The sequence below is a fragment of the Rutidosis leptorrhynchoides genome, chromosome 4 (assembly GCF_046630445.1).
Source record: "Rutidosis leptorrhynchoides isolate AG116_Rl617_1_P2 chromosome 4, CSIRO_AGI_Rlap_v1, whole genome shotgun sequence".
Classification (NCBI taxonomy): Eukaryota; Viridiplantae; Streptophyta; class Magnoliopsida; order Asterales; family Asteraceae; genus Rutidosis; species Rutidosis leptorrhynchoides.
The window spans coordinates 458,235,126-458,249,142 of NC_092336.1; the positions used below are offsets into that span (position 1 = coordinate 458,235,126).

Here is a 14,017-nt window from a genome sequence, read left to right on the forward strand (position 1 = left end):
TGCACTATAAGTCACCAACACTTACACCTTGATCACACACACTCTAACAAACTCTCTTAACCTTCAACACATTGTAACAAACTCTTACAAGGAATAAACATTCAGAATTTGTATTCAACACTAATATCACCTTCATAATCATATGTAGTAACATACATACTTATACATACAATCTGCAAACATCAAACTAACACGAATTGATCGAAACTAAGCTTTTCAGGTTCGATTGATGCTCTCAATGGCGTACTTCTTTGGATTCGAAAGAAATCATGCTATTGTTGTTGCGGCTCTTTAATTCCTTTTGAAACTTTAAAACATTGTCATGTTTGATGATTTGCCAATAAAAAACGAGATATGTGTACTTACCGCAATAAATAAAAAACAAGTCAGTCGACGGAAGACTCTTCAACGACGTATTGATAAGTTGAATATTAAAAATGTTACTATTCAACTTGAGGGGAAATGTTAGAAAATAAGCAAAATATGAAAACAAAGCGAAGACTTGTATGTGTGGGACACACTAAAGAGTCATCGTCTCCCAAAGTAGTAGCCAAGTACAACAAGATCAAGATAACAACAAGATTCACCGACGGCCGTTTGCCATAAATAAATTATTTGAACAGTGTCAATTGTTAGCAACTAGTTGTGGAGCCCTCGCTTTGCGCCGGGGGCTCCGTTTTGAATGCGAGTTAAAAAAAAAAGTCTTGATCTATTTTGTAAAAAAGAATTTTTTTCGACATCTAACATTGAAGGGTTGTTCCTTTTGTGAAAGTTGCTTCTTTTAGCGTTAAAGTTAGTTGATCTAATTTGTAAAAAAAAAATGTTTTTCGACATCTTTTGGTAGTATTGAAGGGTTGTTCCTTTTAAGAAAGTTGCTTCTTTTATTGTTGGAGATAAAAAAAAAATGTAGCACAGTAGTGCCCTATGTGGGTCCTATTATTTGAGCGCAGTGTACAAGTCGGTAAAGCGTGATATGTGTTATTATTCAGTATTTTTGGTGTTAGTGATGAGATAAATAATAATTTAGAATATAGGTATAAAGTGGGGGGTTCGATTTGTATTTTAATGGAAGTTATGGGGTTAGGTTTGTGAAAAGTGAAAAGATAAATAGTACTATTCATAACAAATAAGACAAATTTTGTCTATTAGTTATATTTATAATTTATAATAAGGCTGCGTACTTCGGAAAGAATATAACTGTTAGAGTCACCTCTATATATGAAGGGTGGTGCCAAATTAAGAGTAATCAATTCAAAATGTAATCAATTTAAACTATATATAGTTCCTTGATAATTCAATTCACAATTCAATTCAATATCAAGCTAATATAATCAATACAAATCAGTTTATTCAAACAACAGGACGAAATCCAAGGCCTTGTACAATAAAACAATACATCGTTCCTAATTAACCGCTTCAGATTCAAACAAACGCATTTTTAGCTCATGACATATATGACATGATAACAACTTACTCCATCCATAGTCCACATTTCTGAAGCTTGAATACCAGTAAACAAATTGTATCCGATGAAATCATTTGACTTTCACGAGGCCTACTCTTGATATGAAATGGTAGAAACTCAATCACTTTTTGAAATCTGCATATAGATAATGTCATTAATTAATACTTAGCCATGTTCAAGAGGGGAAATTTTAATTATCAATTGATGTAACTTGAATAATTTGGATATTTAATAATATAAAAAGAAAGCTACTCATGAGCAATTATGAAAACAAGGTAATGATGAAATGGTATAAAGATACACATATCAAACTCCTACTGTACTAAGGGTTGGGATTAATAAAAGGTGTAAACACATATGTCTCTGAAAGCACTATGATATAATTAAATACTTTACCAAACATATGTTCATTTATATGAAGTGATTTCTGTTTTATTATGTTATACACTTGGAAGCAGAGTTCACTTATAAGTTAATAATTATTTTTATTTGGTGAATATGAATGCAACTAAAGGGATTCTGCCTATGTAAAAAACTATGATAACTTACTTGGAATTCCAATGTCTTCTTAAGTTGTTCTAGAACTTCTTTAGCTGTTGGTCGATTTTCTCTATCGACATTCAGGCACCGATAGGCAATTGTTTGAAATGTACTCAGTGCCTTCGGCACAATCTGGGCCTTTATTGCCTCAAAAACCACCTCGTTGTGTTTTCCTTCTTCGAATCTCTGCTTAACGAAACTAGGCAAAAACTGACTTTCATGCTTGTTGAATGAAAATGTTGATCTTCCACACAAGATCTCAAATAAGACAACACCGAATGAATAAATATCGGATTCCATGGTTAAGAAGCCAGATTTTCGGTAAAGTGGGTCCACGTAGCCCTCTGTGCCGCACGCATTAGCGATGATATATTCTGTTTTCTGATTTATTGCACTAATCATCGAAAGCCCATAATCAGCTAATTTTGCTTTCCACTCATCATTCAATAGAATGTTTTCAGTTTTGATGTCTCTATGTATCACTGTTGCTTGTGTTGCAACTCCTCCATGAAGGAACTTTAAGGCATTTGCAACATCAATGCATATGTTAAGCCGTTTCATCCAAGTAAGACTACTAGTATTCAAGTGCCTATCAAGGCTTCCTCTCGATGCATACTCATAAACGATCACTTTTTCATCTTTTTCATCACAATAACCAACAAGACGGATGACATTCTCATGCTTATAATTGAAAAGAATTTGGAGCTCATTCCGAAATTGTTGTTCCCCTTGACCACCTATTGTATCTAATCGCTTTGCAACAATGGTATCGAATCCATCACCTTTAGGAAGTTTTCCTCTATAAACGTTCCCAAAGCCTCCTTTTCCAATCCAGTTGCCAACATCGAAGTTTCCTGTTGCTTTTGTTATATCATCAAGTGAAATTATGGGATCATCTTCATTTCTTTCCTGTAAGCCATGATGTAGGAAATAAATATAAATAACAGCATGAAATTGAGAAGTGTAATACTCCTAATCATTACTCCAAAAGTACATATGTGTTTTAACAATTAACATACACCTTAAGCAAACATCCGTGTGAATTTTATATGCCTGATGCATATGCATTACGAATTAAATATGCACCTTGTATTTCAAAAGTATATAAGAAGACTAACTAAATGATCAATAGATTTTTTTCCATTCGATAAATTAATATCGATTAAGAGAAAAGAAAAGGTCATTTAATTGAAGGTTCAACTTACTTGAAAAAATAAGGCTTTCTCCAGCTCCTCAACAACCACTTTCATCGTTGGACGTTGGTCCACAGTTTCTGCCAAACAATTATATGCAATATTTATAAATGTTTCCAAAGAATCCTTGTTGGCTTCTCTACTTAGCGTAAACTTGTAATCACCACTTCCTTCCTTAATGATAGGATCTATCATTTCCATTACCCTTTTTTCATTAAAACGTCGTCGTACCACATCTGCTATCCCTCTGTCATTTTCTTCTTCTTCATAAATTGGGTCATTGGCTAACCTCCCACAAAGAAGTTCAAACAAAACTACCCCGAAACTATATACATCTACTCCCTTTGTAACTATACGATTCTTTACAAATTCTGGATCAGCATATACAGTTTCTTTAATGCTTTTGAATTTATAAACATTATCATCTTGATTCCGAGACAGGAGCATTGAGTTCCCAAAATAATATATCTTCGCCCCCCAGTTCTCGTCCAACCCAATGCTGCTGCTCGCGATAGAACAATTTATTATCATCTTCTGATCTTCCATCTCATGGTGAAGATATTTCAATCCATTTGCAACATCAAGGCAAATTTTCAGACGCTTAACCCAGGTAAGATTAATCGGGTTGTCTTTGATGTTCTTAAGTTGTTCATTAAGAAATCCATTAGGAGCATGGTCAACGACAAGGCACGTGAAATAATCATCAACACAAAATCCAAGTAGAGTGGCTATGTTTCGATGCTTACAATTACTAAGCATTTTAACTTCAGTGAAGAACACTCTTTTTCTTGACGTTAATTGTTTTAGACATACAGTTTTTCCTCTCTTGGGTAGTTCACCTTCGCTATTCTTCCCTTCCACAGAGGGAATATCATCTTCATTAAAACGTTGGAATTCAACTTCACGTATCTCATAGTGTTCCACGGAGTGTGAGTCAATGCATTCTATTATGACATCTACTATTTCACCTATTGGAATCTTCAAATGCTTCAATTTGTTTCCCTGTGTCATTGCGATTACCAATAAGGCTGTTACAGGTTTTACTAGATATGTAGCTAGAACAAAAAACAAAGTGTCAACTTTAAAGATGCACAAAAGTTTAAAACTCTGTTAACTTTACTCTCTACTAATAAAATATCATGCATCTAGATCCACTAATATCTCTTTTGATTGGTTTAAGGAAAGATTGAACACTTAATTTAGGCCAATCCAACATAACATTGTGAACATATGTTAGGGGAAAATTTTTGGGTTGAAGGTAACTGAAAATTCAAGTTGGTGTGCGAGCTTGTCCTTAAAAAATTATATAATAAAATGCTTTTTGAAAGGGTAACTAGGACCTGATAAGTGAAGAGAGTTTTATTAAAAGGCTCAAATGTTTCCGAAAGGAGTTACTCCCTTCGTCTCAAATCTATTGTTCAGTATTTTTTATTTGAGATGTCTAAAATTAACTGTACACTTCCGTGAATGAATACGAATAGAACTAACCGTGCCCCTACTTAATAAATTTAAAATAAAATAAAAAATAGATAAAAAGTAAGGAGTAACCTCGAAAGTTAACAAAAGATACATATGATAGTCACTTTTTTTAAACTGTGTGGACGGAGTGAGTATATGCTTAACATACTTTTGATTGTATATAAAAATTTCCCATTAACTAATAGACGCAAAAACAAGCGTTCAGCACTAGGGGTACATGGCCTTTGCGGATCGAATCATCCCTATTATATATAGAAAAACTTATGATATACTCCATATTATATATTATATTTGAGATCGATATCTTTCCCTTTGAATAAAGTATCTACATGAAGGGGAAATATTTATTTGCATCCTTAATTTTGCTTGAAAACCAGGGGATAAATCTCAGCCCTTGGATCAATATAATCAATGGCTAGGATTAAAAACGCTGGACAATCACACTCACATGTGATTGTAAGATCCAATTACATGTGATTTTAAGATCTCAAACAAAATTAAGGATTCAAATGAATATTTCACCTAAATGAATATATATTTCTTTAGCCTGAGTTTCAATTATCACTTATTTATTTGCTTTATATAGTATGACGAATTAACAAAAGCTAAAGTAGCAGTAGAGTACTTACACATGTTATTTCATCATTATCATTTTCACAATCTTCCTCTTCTGAATCATCATATTCTTTTTGCCTCAAATAATAAGGAGATCCAAAGTCTTGAATTTCCCCAGGTGGAAATCGATCGTCGGCTATATGGTTCTCTTCCTATTTTTAAATAATTAAAACAAATAGAAGTAAACGAACACGCAAACAAAATAGTAACAAAATATGTGATTTCTAACTAGACTCTTAGTTCGTGCAATAAATTATGTAACTTACAAAGATATATATGTAAGCTAACTAACTAATGAATACTAAACAATGCATAATTTTTTTTTTGAACGGCAATGTTGCATCAGTGTATCATTTATTTCAACGACACTCATCATTTGCACACACACACGCGTTCGGGAGGAAACCCGAATCGCATTACAGGAACCTGATCCTTTAACCATCCCGAGGGGCAGACGGACCGGGTTTGAATCCTGAAAGGATCCGGGAGAAAACCCCTCTGGGGTCAATCTGAATATCCATATTTCATGCAGATTAATTAATAAGATGGGTAGAGCGAGGCTCGAACTCATGATTTAACCCCCAGCCCCAACACACAAAGTGAAAGAGATGCCGTTGAAGCAATGCTTCGTTGGCCTATACACTGCATATTAGTTTACTTAACTTATTAATTTAATCATCGTGGCCGGCCCAAAGCCGGAGCAATGTGATCCACAGCTCGGGGCTCAGTCTTTTTTAAGGGTCTAAATTTTATAATTAAATATCATGAACTACGCTTTAAAAAAAAGCCGGAGCAATGTGACTACGCTTAAAAAAAATTAAATATCATGAACTATGCATATCACCACCATATACCACTATCACCACCCACAACCACCCTCCACCACCCACCACCACCTTAAACACCATACACCACACACTACTACCACCACACACCACCCACCACCTACAACTACACCCACTAGTCCTTTCTAGTTTTGATTTTACTAGTCCTTTCTAGTTTAAGTTAGCTTTTTCTTTTTTTTTTGTCATTAAAAAGCGTTTTATTTCTGGTTTTTAACATTAAACTTGAAATAGAACTCTTTTTGGAATGATAAATAAAGTAAAAAAATGGAACTTGGATAAATTGTTACCATAAATATTTGTTAAATACCGAGAAAACTGGGACAAACTGAAATCTTAATTGAATTACTGAGTTAGGGACTATGCTGAAAGTATGTTGTGTTCTTATCACTACTCTAAAAAGGAAAAAAAGATCCTCTCTCTAAGAAACCGGTTTTAAGAGGAGTATAAAAAAAAAATGAAAAGAGGCCGCTTTAAATTTGTGCGAAATGTAGAACCGGTTTTCGATAAAAAAAAAAAAAAAAAAAAGGTTTCTATTGTAAACTTTAGGAACCTCTTTTTTATAACTAACAGATTTCTGACAACTTTCTACTAAGAAACAGGTTCCTATCCTCGTACCTTAGAAACTCCTTTTCACTTGAAACCGATTTCGATGCGCTTTCACCAAAAAGTAGCCACACTTTATTAAGAGTACCCACCAACAAAATTTATATACATTCACTCTATTAAAAATTTTACAAAAATCTTTCAAACATACGAACACATTTTTTTATGCACAAATTGAAACTGTTATGCTGAGATGTATACCACGCTAATACACAAAGTTCAGGTTAATCCACGAAGTTTATATCAACATTGGTAAGACCATTTAGTTTATTTTGAAAGTTACACTACTTTGGTTATTATTACTCATGTATATATGCTTTTAAATAAATTTTGCATGTATGCCTTAAACAAATTTTGTAGGTATGCCTCAATTCTTTCCTTAATTCTGTACATATGAACCCACTCTCAATCTTGAATGAAGGAGAAAGGAATAGATGGGATATTGTACATTCAACTGAACTTTTGTATTTAAAAAGAGAATAGAAACGGGTTCTTTTGTTAGGAATAGGAACTTCTTTATGGTGTAAAATGTTGACTTACTTGTAAGAGTAACGCCTGCTGGAGCTCATTGACAACGACATTCATTGATGGCTTTTGGTCATCAGGTTTCAGGACACATTCAGATGCAATTTCGATAAATTTCTTCAAAGACGCTATGTGGGCTCCACTAACATTCTTGATTGTCGAATCTAGCATCGATAATATCTGTCCGTCGTTGATGTATGTTGGTAAATAGGTCTCTATTCTCGGTTCAGACGTCTTGTGATAAAAATAGCTATGCACATTTTCCCCTAACAGAACCGTTAACAAAACTAATCCGAAATCATATACATCTGTATATCTTTTAGACTTACCAATACTTAGACAATCTTTATCAAATACAATCTTTGCTCCCCAATTCTCGTCCAACGCAATATTTCGGCTACTTATATTACAGTCTCGTATCATCATTCGGTCTTCCATTTCACAGTGAATATATTTTAATGCATGTGCAACATCAATACAAATTTTCAATCGTTTTTCCCAAGTAAGAACAGACTTGTCTTTGACGTTGTGCCAATAATCATCAAGGTACCCATTATTAGACACGTTCTCAGTAACTAGGATCATCTTAAACTCTTCATTACAAAATCCAACTAGAGTGACTATGTTGCGATGCTTGCAAGTAGTAAGCATTTCAAGTTCCCCATAGAAATGTTCTACTACTTGATTGTAGTCTCTAGCCGACAAGTGTTTTATAACTACTGGTCTTTTGGGACGTAGGACGCCTTTATCCAAATGGTCTAGTGTAGTTTGATATAAGGGAAAATCATACCCATTGTTAATCTTGTATTCTTTAGAAAAATCATTTGTGGCTAACATTATATCACTCAGTGGGATCTTCAAGTGACTCAGTTGAGTAGTTAACTGTTTCAGTTTATTTTTCTGCAACACAGGAGGGTAAAGGGTGTTACTACTGTCAGGAATTGCACTCTAATAATATCTATTACACTATAGTAACTAATTAACCCAAACAACGCCACCCAGAGTAATCATGTGTAACAATAAGATGAATAATAATTACAAACATAGTAATTAACCAAATCAAACAGGATAATAAATATGAACAAACGCTGTTGGAACAGGTCCACAGTACTCAAATTACAAAATGATAAACTCGATGGACGCGATTTTCCTCTCACATGTTGGCCGTGGGACCGGTCGGTGTGTGGCCACCATAGGGTCGGTTTTACCCTTTTTTTAACTCCCTGATATTCAGTCAACTATGTGTCAAGTCACAAATTAATATTAGATGATGTTGTAATTGGAAAGGAGGGAGTATAAATACTCTTTCTCCTATTTGCTAAGTCTTTGATCACAAATCACACACACTTTGGAAGGGAATCGGAAATGGGCTCATAAACCGGGCGGGCTTTTGGGCACACGGAAAAGGGGAAGTGGATGGAGGGTGCTTCTCAGCTAGAGTTGGGGGTGGGGTCGCTATAGTGGCTAGGGTGAGTCTTCCTACACGGCTGGACGCCCGGCTCTAGACGAAGTGGGGGGGGGGGGGGGGGGGGGTTACCACCACATCCTCTCCCGATAGACTCAAAGCTCTTCATAGTCAGGTGTAATATTCATATAATGAGTTATTACTCATTTTACAAAAAGACATGCAGAAGGCTCGTTATGAGCATCTGATTTTTGATTTGGCGTCTGCTTTTAAGGGTTTTCAATTTTATTTACCAGCCTTTTTGGATTTCCAGGGTCGAATCTATCGCTGTGGTGTATTACATTTTCATCTGACTTCCCAAAACACTCTCAACCAACTCTTACACCTTCTAACTAACTAATTCATGTAACTAACTGAATTCATTCAGCAATAATATCATATTCATCATCGTCATCTTAGTTTCATCATCATCTTCATGATTCTAACCTTCTCCTACAATCGAACTAATGAATTAAACACGAATTCATCAATTTAAGAGATAAACACGTGGTATCAGAGCGAAAGTAGATCATCTACATGATCCATAACAGCTTCGTGATTTGGTTCTTCAATTCAAGCAAAAAACAGAAAAATCCACTCGGTCTGACCAAAAAGTCAACTATTTTTTTTCGAAGTGAAGATCCGAAGTCATTTAAGAAAATCTGAAAACACAGAAACGTTGAAAATAATCTAGTGAAGAGATCTGTAAAGTTTCATAAGCTAATTCACCCATTTGATTAGGTTTTGAGTTCGATTTCAGTTCGAAAAACTCAAGTTCAAAGTTGAAGTCATTTGATCGATCTACAATGAAATTATGAAATGTAAAAATATAGTGTTTTTAAAAATCATATGGTGATACTATACGCAAATTTAGAGATCCTAACTCCTTGTTTTGATCATTAATTCGTCATTCAAAGTTGAAGATGTAAAGTCAAAGTTGACCTACCAAATTGTTATGATCAAAATCCGGATTCCTGAGATGTTTTGGGTTCCTGAAATCGATCAACGAGTGTTATGTGAAGGATTTGCAACAACGTCAGCTAATTTTCTGTTCCTGAAGCTAATGTTCTGTAGTTAATATGTAGTTAATATACGTCTCTCATTGATAATATTCGGTTCAGCTCTTCAATATTCGGTTCAATTTACTAATTTTCGGTTTCATCTTATAAAATTCGGTTCAAGGAATTGAAATTCGGTTCGAACAATACAAAATTCAGTTCCTACCTAGAATCAAAATTCGGTTTCTGATTTGGTTAAAATTGGGTTTGAGGAGTAAAATTCGGTCCGAGAATTCAAATCCGGTTCGAGGATTAAAATCACATTCGAGGATTAAAATCCGGTTCGAGAACCAAAATTCAGTTTGAAGGTCAAAATTTGTTTCAAAGATACAATATTCGGTTCGAGAATCAAAATTCGGTTCGAGGTTCGAAATTTGTTTCAAAGATATAGAATTCGGTTCGAGATACAAAATTCGGTTAGAATTTCTCGGTTCGAGACACAAAATTGGGTTCGAGATACAGGATTCGGTTCAAGAATCAAAGTTCTGTTTGATATCTAAAATTTGGTTTATTGAAATTTCTATCGAAATATTTAGAAGTTTGTGTACGTCTGGGACTAATTAATTCTTAAAGAATTTCAAGTTCGGTTTCTTGCAACAAGGTAAAAACGAACATGTTCTCCAACAACGACTTCAAATGACGAGTTTTCTTCCGTTATACCTCCGAAACCAAATTTTATTGAGGGATTCAATCATCGATACAAGAGATGTTCATGTTATAACACTCCAACACCGTGCGCACTTACTATTCATGAGCAAGCAACACAAGCTACAATCCTTGAGTCCATAGCTTTGTTGATGACTCCAGAAGAACCATCCCCTTCGGATGTAACTGCACATTATCAGTATAGATGCTCTTGCTACAACATTAGTAAACGTTCCAATTGTATTTCTTTACAAAATAAACTTCATCAACAACTTCAAACACAGCTTCAACTTCAATTGATGAGAGAACAGTCTTCCGATTTAAAGAAAGCATCACATGATTTTGAACTGGAAGAGCAACTTTGTAATCTAGAAGATGAAATGAGAATTAAACCAGACATTTACAAGTTGCAAGCTCAAATTAAAGAATTGAATTCATTTCTTTAAAGCGGCAAATTAGAGAATGAAAAACTACAAAGAAAAGTGGCTACTTTTCAAACTGAATTAGAGATTGAAGTAGAGGCTTACAACGACAAAGTTGAGAGTTTTGCTGCTTAAAAACAAATGCTTTCAAATGAAAATGAAAATGGTCATTTCAAGTCCGGACATGAGCTTGACTTTATGACCATTCTACAACTTCGTGCTGATTTTGTTCATATCCAAACTCTTAACTGAACATTAACTCATGACTTTGGAAAACGTATCTCTGATTTACAACATGAGTTAAGTGTTGACTTTGGAAACGTATCTCTGATTTACAACATGAGTTAAGTGTTAAATCAACACCAATTTTAAAACCAACAATGGTGTCGCTGGGTCCACAAGTTGAAATCCAGAGTGTACCAACGTGTCGAGCGCCGCAACAACACCTTCATTGATATGGAGCGTGATTCAGGCATTCAGCTGACGCGTCCCCTCAGACCCGGAAGGTAAAAATTGTGCATATATCGTGAACTGCTTTTATAACTTCATAAAAAACTGATATGTTCCTCTTTTAATACGCAGAGCATGCTCCGCAAGAGGGTAATCAGATGGTGACCCGCCCACACGTGTGTGCCATGGGAAGCGCCTCAGGGACCGCCATCTCTGAATCCATGGACTTGGATTCAGAAGATACTTTCCCGAGCCCAAATTCCCTTCAGAATCGATTTTCAAAACGCAAATGTACACGCCTTTTAGTCTATACGGATAGAAGTATAAATAGTTCCCACCGGTTGTTACTTTAGATTGAACACACAAATATTGTATAGTCTATTTTTCGTGTTAAATTTGTAGTTTGAAGTCTTTCTAATCAACTTAACATTTTATTTTTTTAACTAGTGGAAATAAACTGGGCTGAACCGATTAACTTTACTAGTTTCAAGCTTTAAAAATATGCTGAATTATTTGTTTACGAATCTAGGCAGAGGCATTTTTTGGCCATTTCACCGGGACATTGATAACAACCCAAGACAAAATGCGTTCAATTTGTCACATCTATAGCAACAACCCATTTGTTGACAGTTCCTTTTATCATCAATTAAAACAACTTTGGAGCATATTAGTGGCCATAATAACCAAAAAAAAAAAAAAAAAAAAAAAACCAAAAAAAAAAAAAGATGGACTTCAGATCTATAAATTGAACCTACACCCGAAGAAGCTTAAACAAAAAACCTATGGAAAATCGAACCAACGAACTATCACAATTGAAAATGATGGTTTGGAGACAAAAAAATTGTGAAAATAAAATTTTACCCTTACACATTTTTGCACATTGTGATATTGCACAGATTTTTAACAGATGTTAGAGACAAGAATATAGACGTGCACTTTTAACTTTTAAGTATGTCAGGATGGAGTCGGTGTAATATTTAAAAATTAAGAGTTATCAGTATAATTTTGTTTGAAGTAGAAGAAACATAAATATAAATGACTCTAACAAATTAGTATGACGAATGCTACAAAAATAAAAAGAAAAAAAAAAAAAAAAAAAAAACAAAACAAAAGGAGAAAGAGATCAAAGGATCTTACCAAATTATCAAATGAAACCTGAAATTCCAATGCCTTCTCAAGTAGATGGATAATACTGTTCATATCTGGACGGTGTACTCGCTCATTCTTTATGCAAGAATATGCTGCATCTGAAAAGCTGGTGAGTGAATAATGGGACATATGATTCCATAAATCAGGATGGATTATATCTTTCAGTGTTCTGTTTTCATAATGAGATCTGGCCAACGATGCTAAAAACCTCTCATCCTCATCTTCATCGGGAATAAATGTTTTCCTCCCGCATAACATCTCCCATAAAACAATGCCAAATGAGTAGATGTCTGACTTCAACGTCACACCTCCAGTTTTAGTCATTTCTGGGTCCATATACCCTCTTGTGCCGATAGCATTTGAAAGGAGAACCTCCTCCTTTTGGTCTACGACATGTTTCACAGAGTATTCAAAACCCGATAACCTAGGGACAAAGTTTTTATCCAATAATATGGTGGAGCTATTGACGTTACGATGTATGACAGCGTAACCGCGTTCATCATCATAATGCATGTAGCTTAATGCGCGCGCAACACCAACACATATCCCAAATCTTTGGATCCATGTGAGTCTATCTTTGCTTATATGCATCAAGAGACTTCCCTTTGCACAACGCTGGTTTATAATGATCTTCTCATTTTGTTCGTCACAAAATCCGATAACAGAGACAATATTTTGATGATTGAGAATCGAAAGCATAGAGATCTCCCTCCAGAACTCAATGACTCCTTGCTGGTCTTTACGCTTTAATCTCCGAGCAGCAATTTTCACCAACTTGCCGGACCGCAAGAGCCGTCCCCTGTACACTTTTCCGAATTCACCTTCCCCGATGATATTACTATTATCAAAGTTGTTGGTGGCCTCACGTACGTCTTCGAGTGGGATTTGTAAGTGACCCAACTCCCTGATTGTAGATGCCATATTTCTGTTAATCAAATGATAGAGATTTGAGTACAAACTAATGGATTAGAAATGGGAGAAAAAGTTAAGGGAATTGAAGAAAATATATAAGAAACCACACACAGATATGCAGGCTACTTGTAGAACTCCTTGTGCAGGACTTTTTTTGTATAATAAATCTTAGCTATTAAAAATAAAATAAGTTGTACTTTCGAATATAATGGTTACGATGTTACCGTTAATGAGAGCCTATCTGAGACCATCTATTATATACGGAGTAATTAGTGGATCAGTGTTATAAAGTCTGAATCTTTATATTAGAAATATATGTATGCTAATCTTTTTATACTGTCAAGTTGATCTTAGTTTCATGTAAAATTAAAAATAAAACCGGTATGGTATGAATGCAATGAGGTTGAATGTAGGACTAAGAATTATAACATGTGAATTAACATCTAATAATGAATGCAATGAGCTGGAATGAATAAGATGCATTAACTACAACTTGACGATTTCATTTTTTTATTAATTATTAAAGTCTTCTACTATAAAATATTAATAATTGATTTATTTAATTCATCCAAGTAAACAAGTAAAAAAAAATTGAGCATGATTAAGATACATGGTATCAATTAGAACATGATTAAGATACATAGTATCAATCATTATTTGATTATTTGATTC

At 34.6% G+C, this 14,017-nt stretch overlaps 2 protein-coding genes across 2 annotated transcripts; both read right to left on the reverse strand.

The window, feature by feature from the left end:
• Nucleotides 1–2,484: 2,484 nt before the first annotated feature.
• LOC139842221 (uncharacterized) lies at nucleotides 2,485–11,495 on the reverse strand. Its single transcript, XM_071832391.1, has 8 exons — nucleotides 11,459–11,495; nucleotides 10,665–10,780; nucleotides 7,281–8,213; nucleotides 5,307–5,444; nucleotides 4,687–4,693; nucleotides 3,211–4,253; nucleotides 2,622–2,914; nucleotides 2,485–2,521 (listed from the first exon to the last, which is right to left on the reverse strand). The coding sequence occupies exons 1-8, from the start codon at nucleotides 11,493–11,495 to the stop codon at nucleotides 2,485–2,487; spliced, it is 2,604 nt and encodes an 867-aa protein (XP_071688492.1).
• An 838-nt stretch (nucleotides 11,496–12,333) lies between these two features.
• On the reverse strand, nucleotides 12,334–13,354 carry LOC139842222 (probable receptor-like protein kinase At1g30570). The gene is made up of 2 exons (XM_071832392.1): nucleotides 12,422–13,354; nucleotides 12,334–12,348 (listed from the first exon to the last, which is right to left on the reverse strand). Exons 1-2 carry the CDS (start codon nucleotides 13,352–13,354, stop codon nucleotides 12,334–12,336), a joined length of 948 nt encoding a protein of 315 aa, XP_071688493.1.
• Between the last annotated feature and the right edge of the window lie 663 nt (nucleotides 13,355–14,017).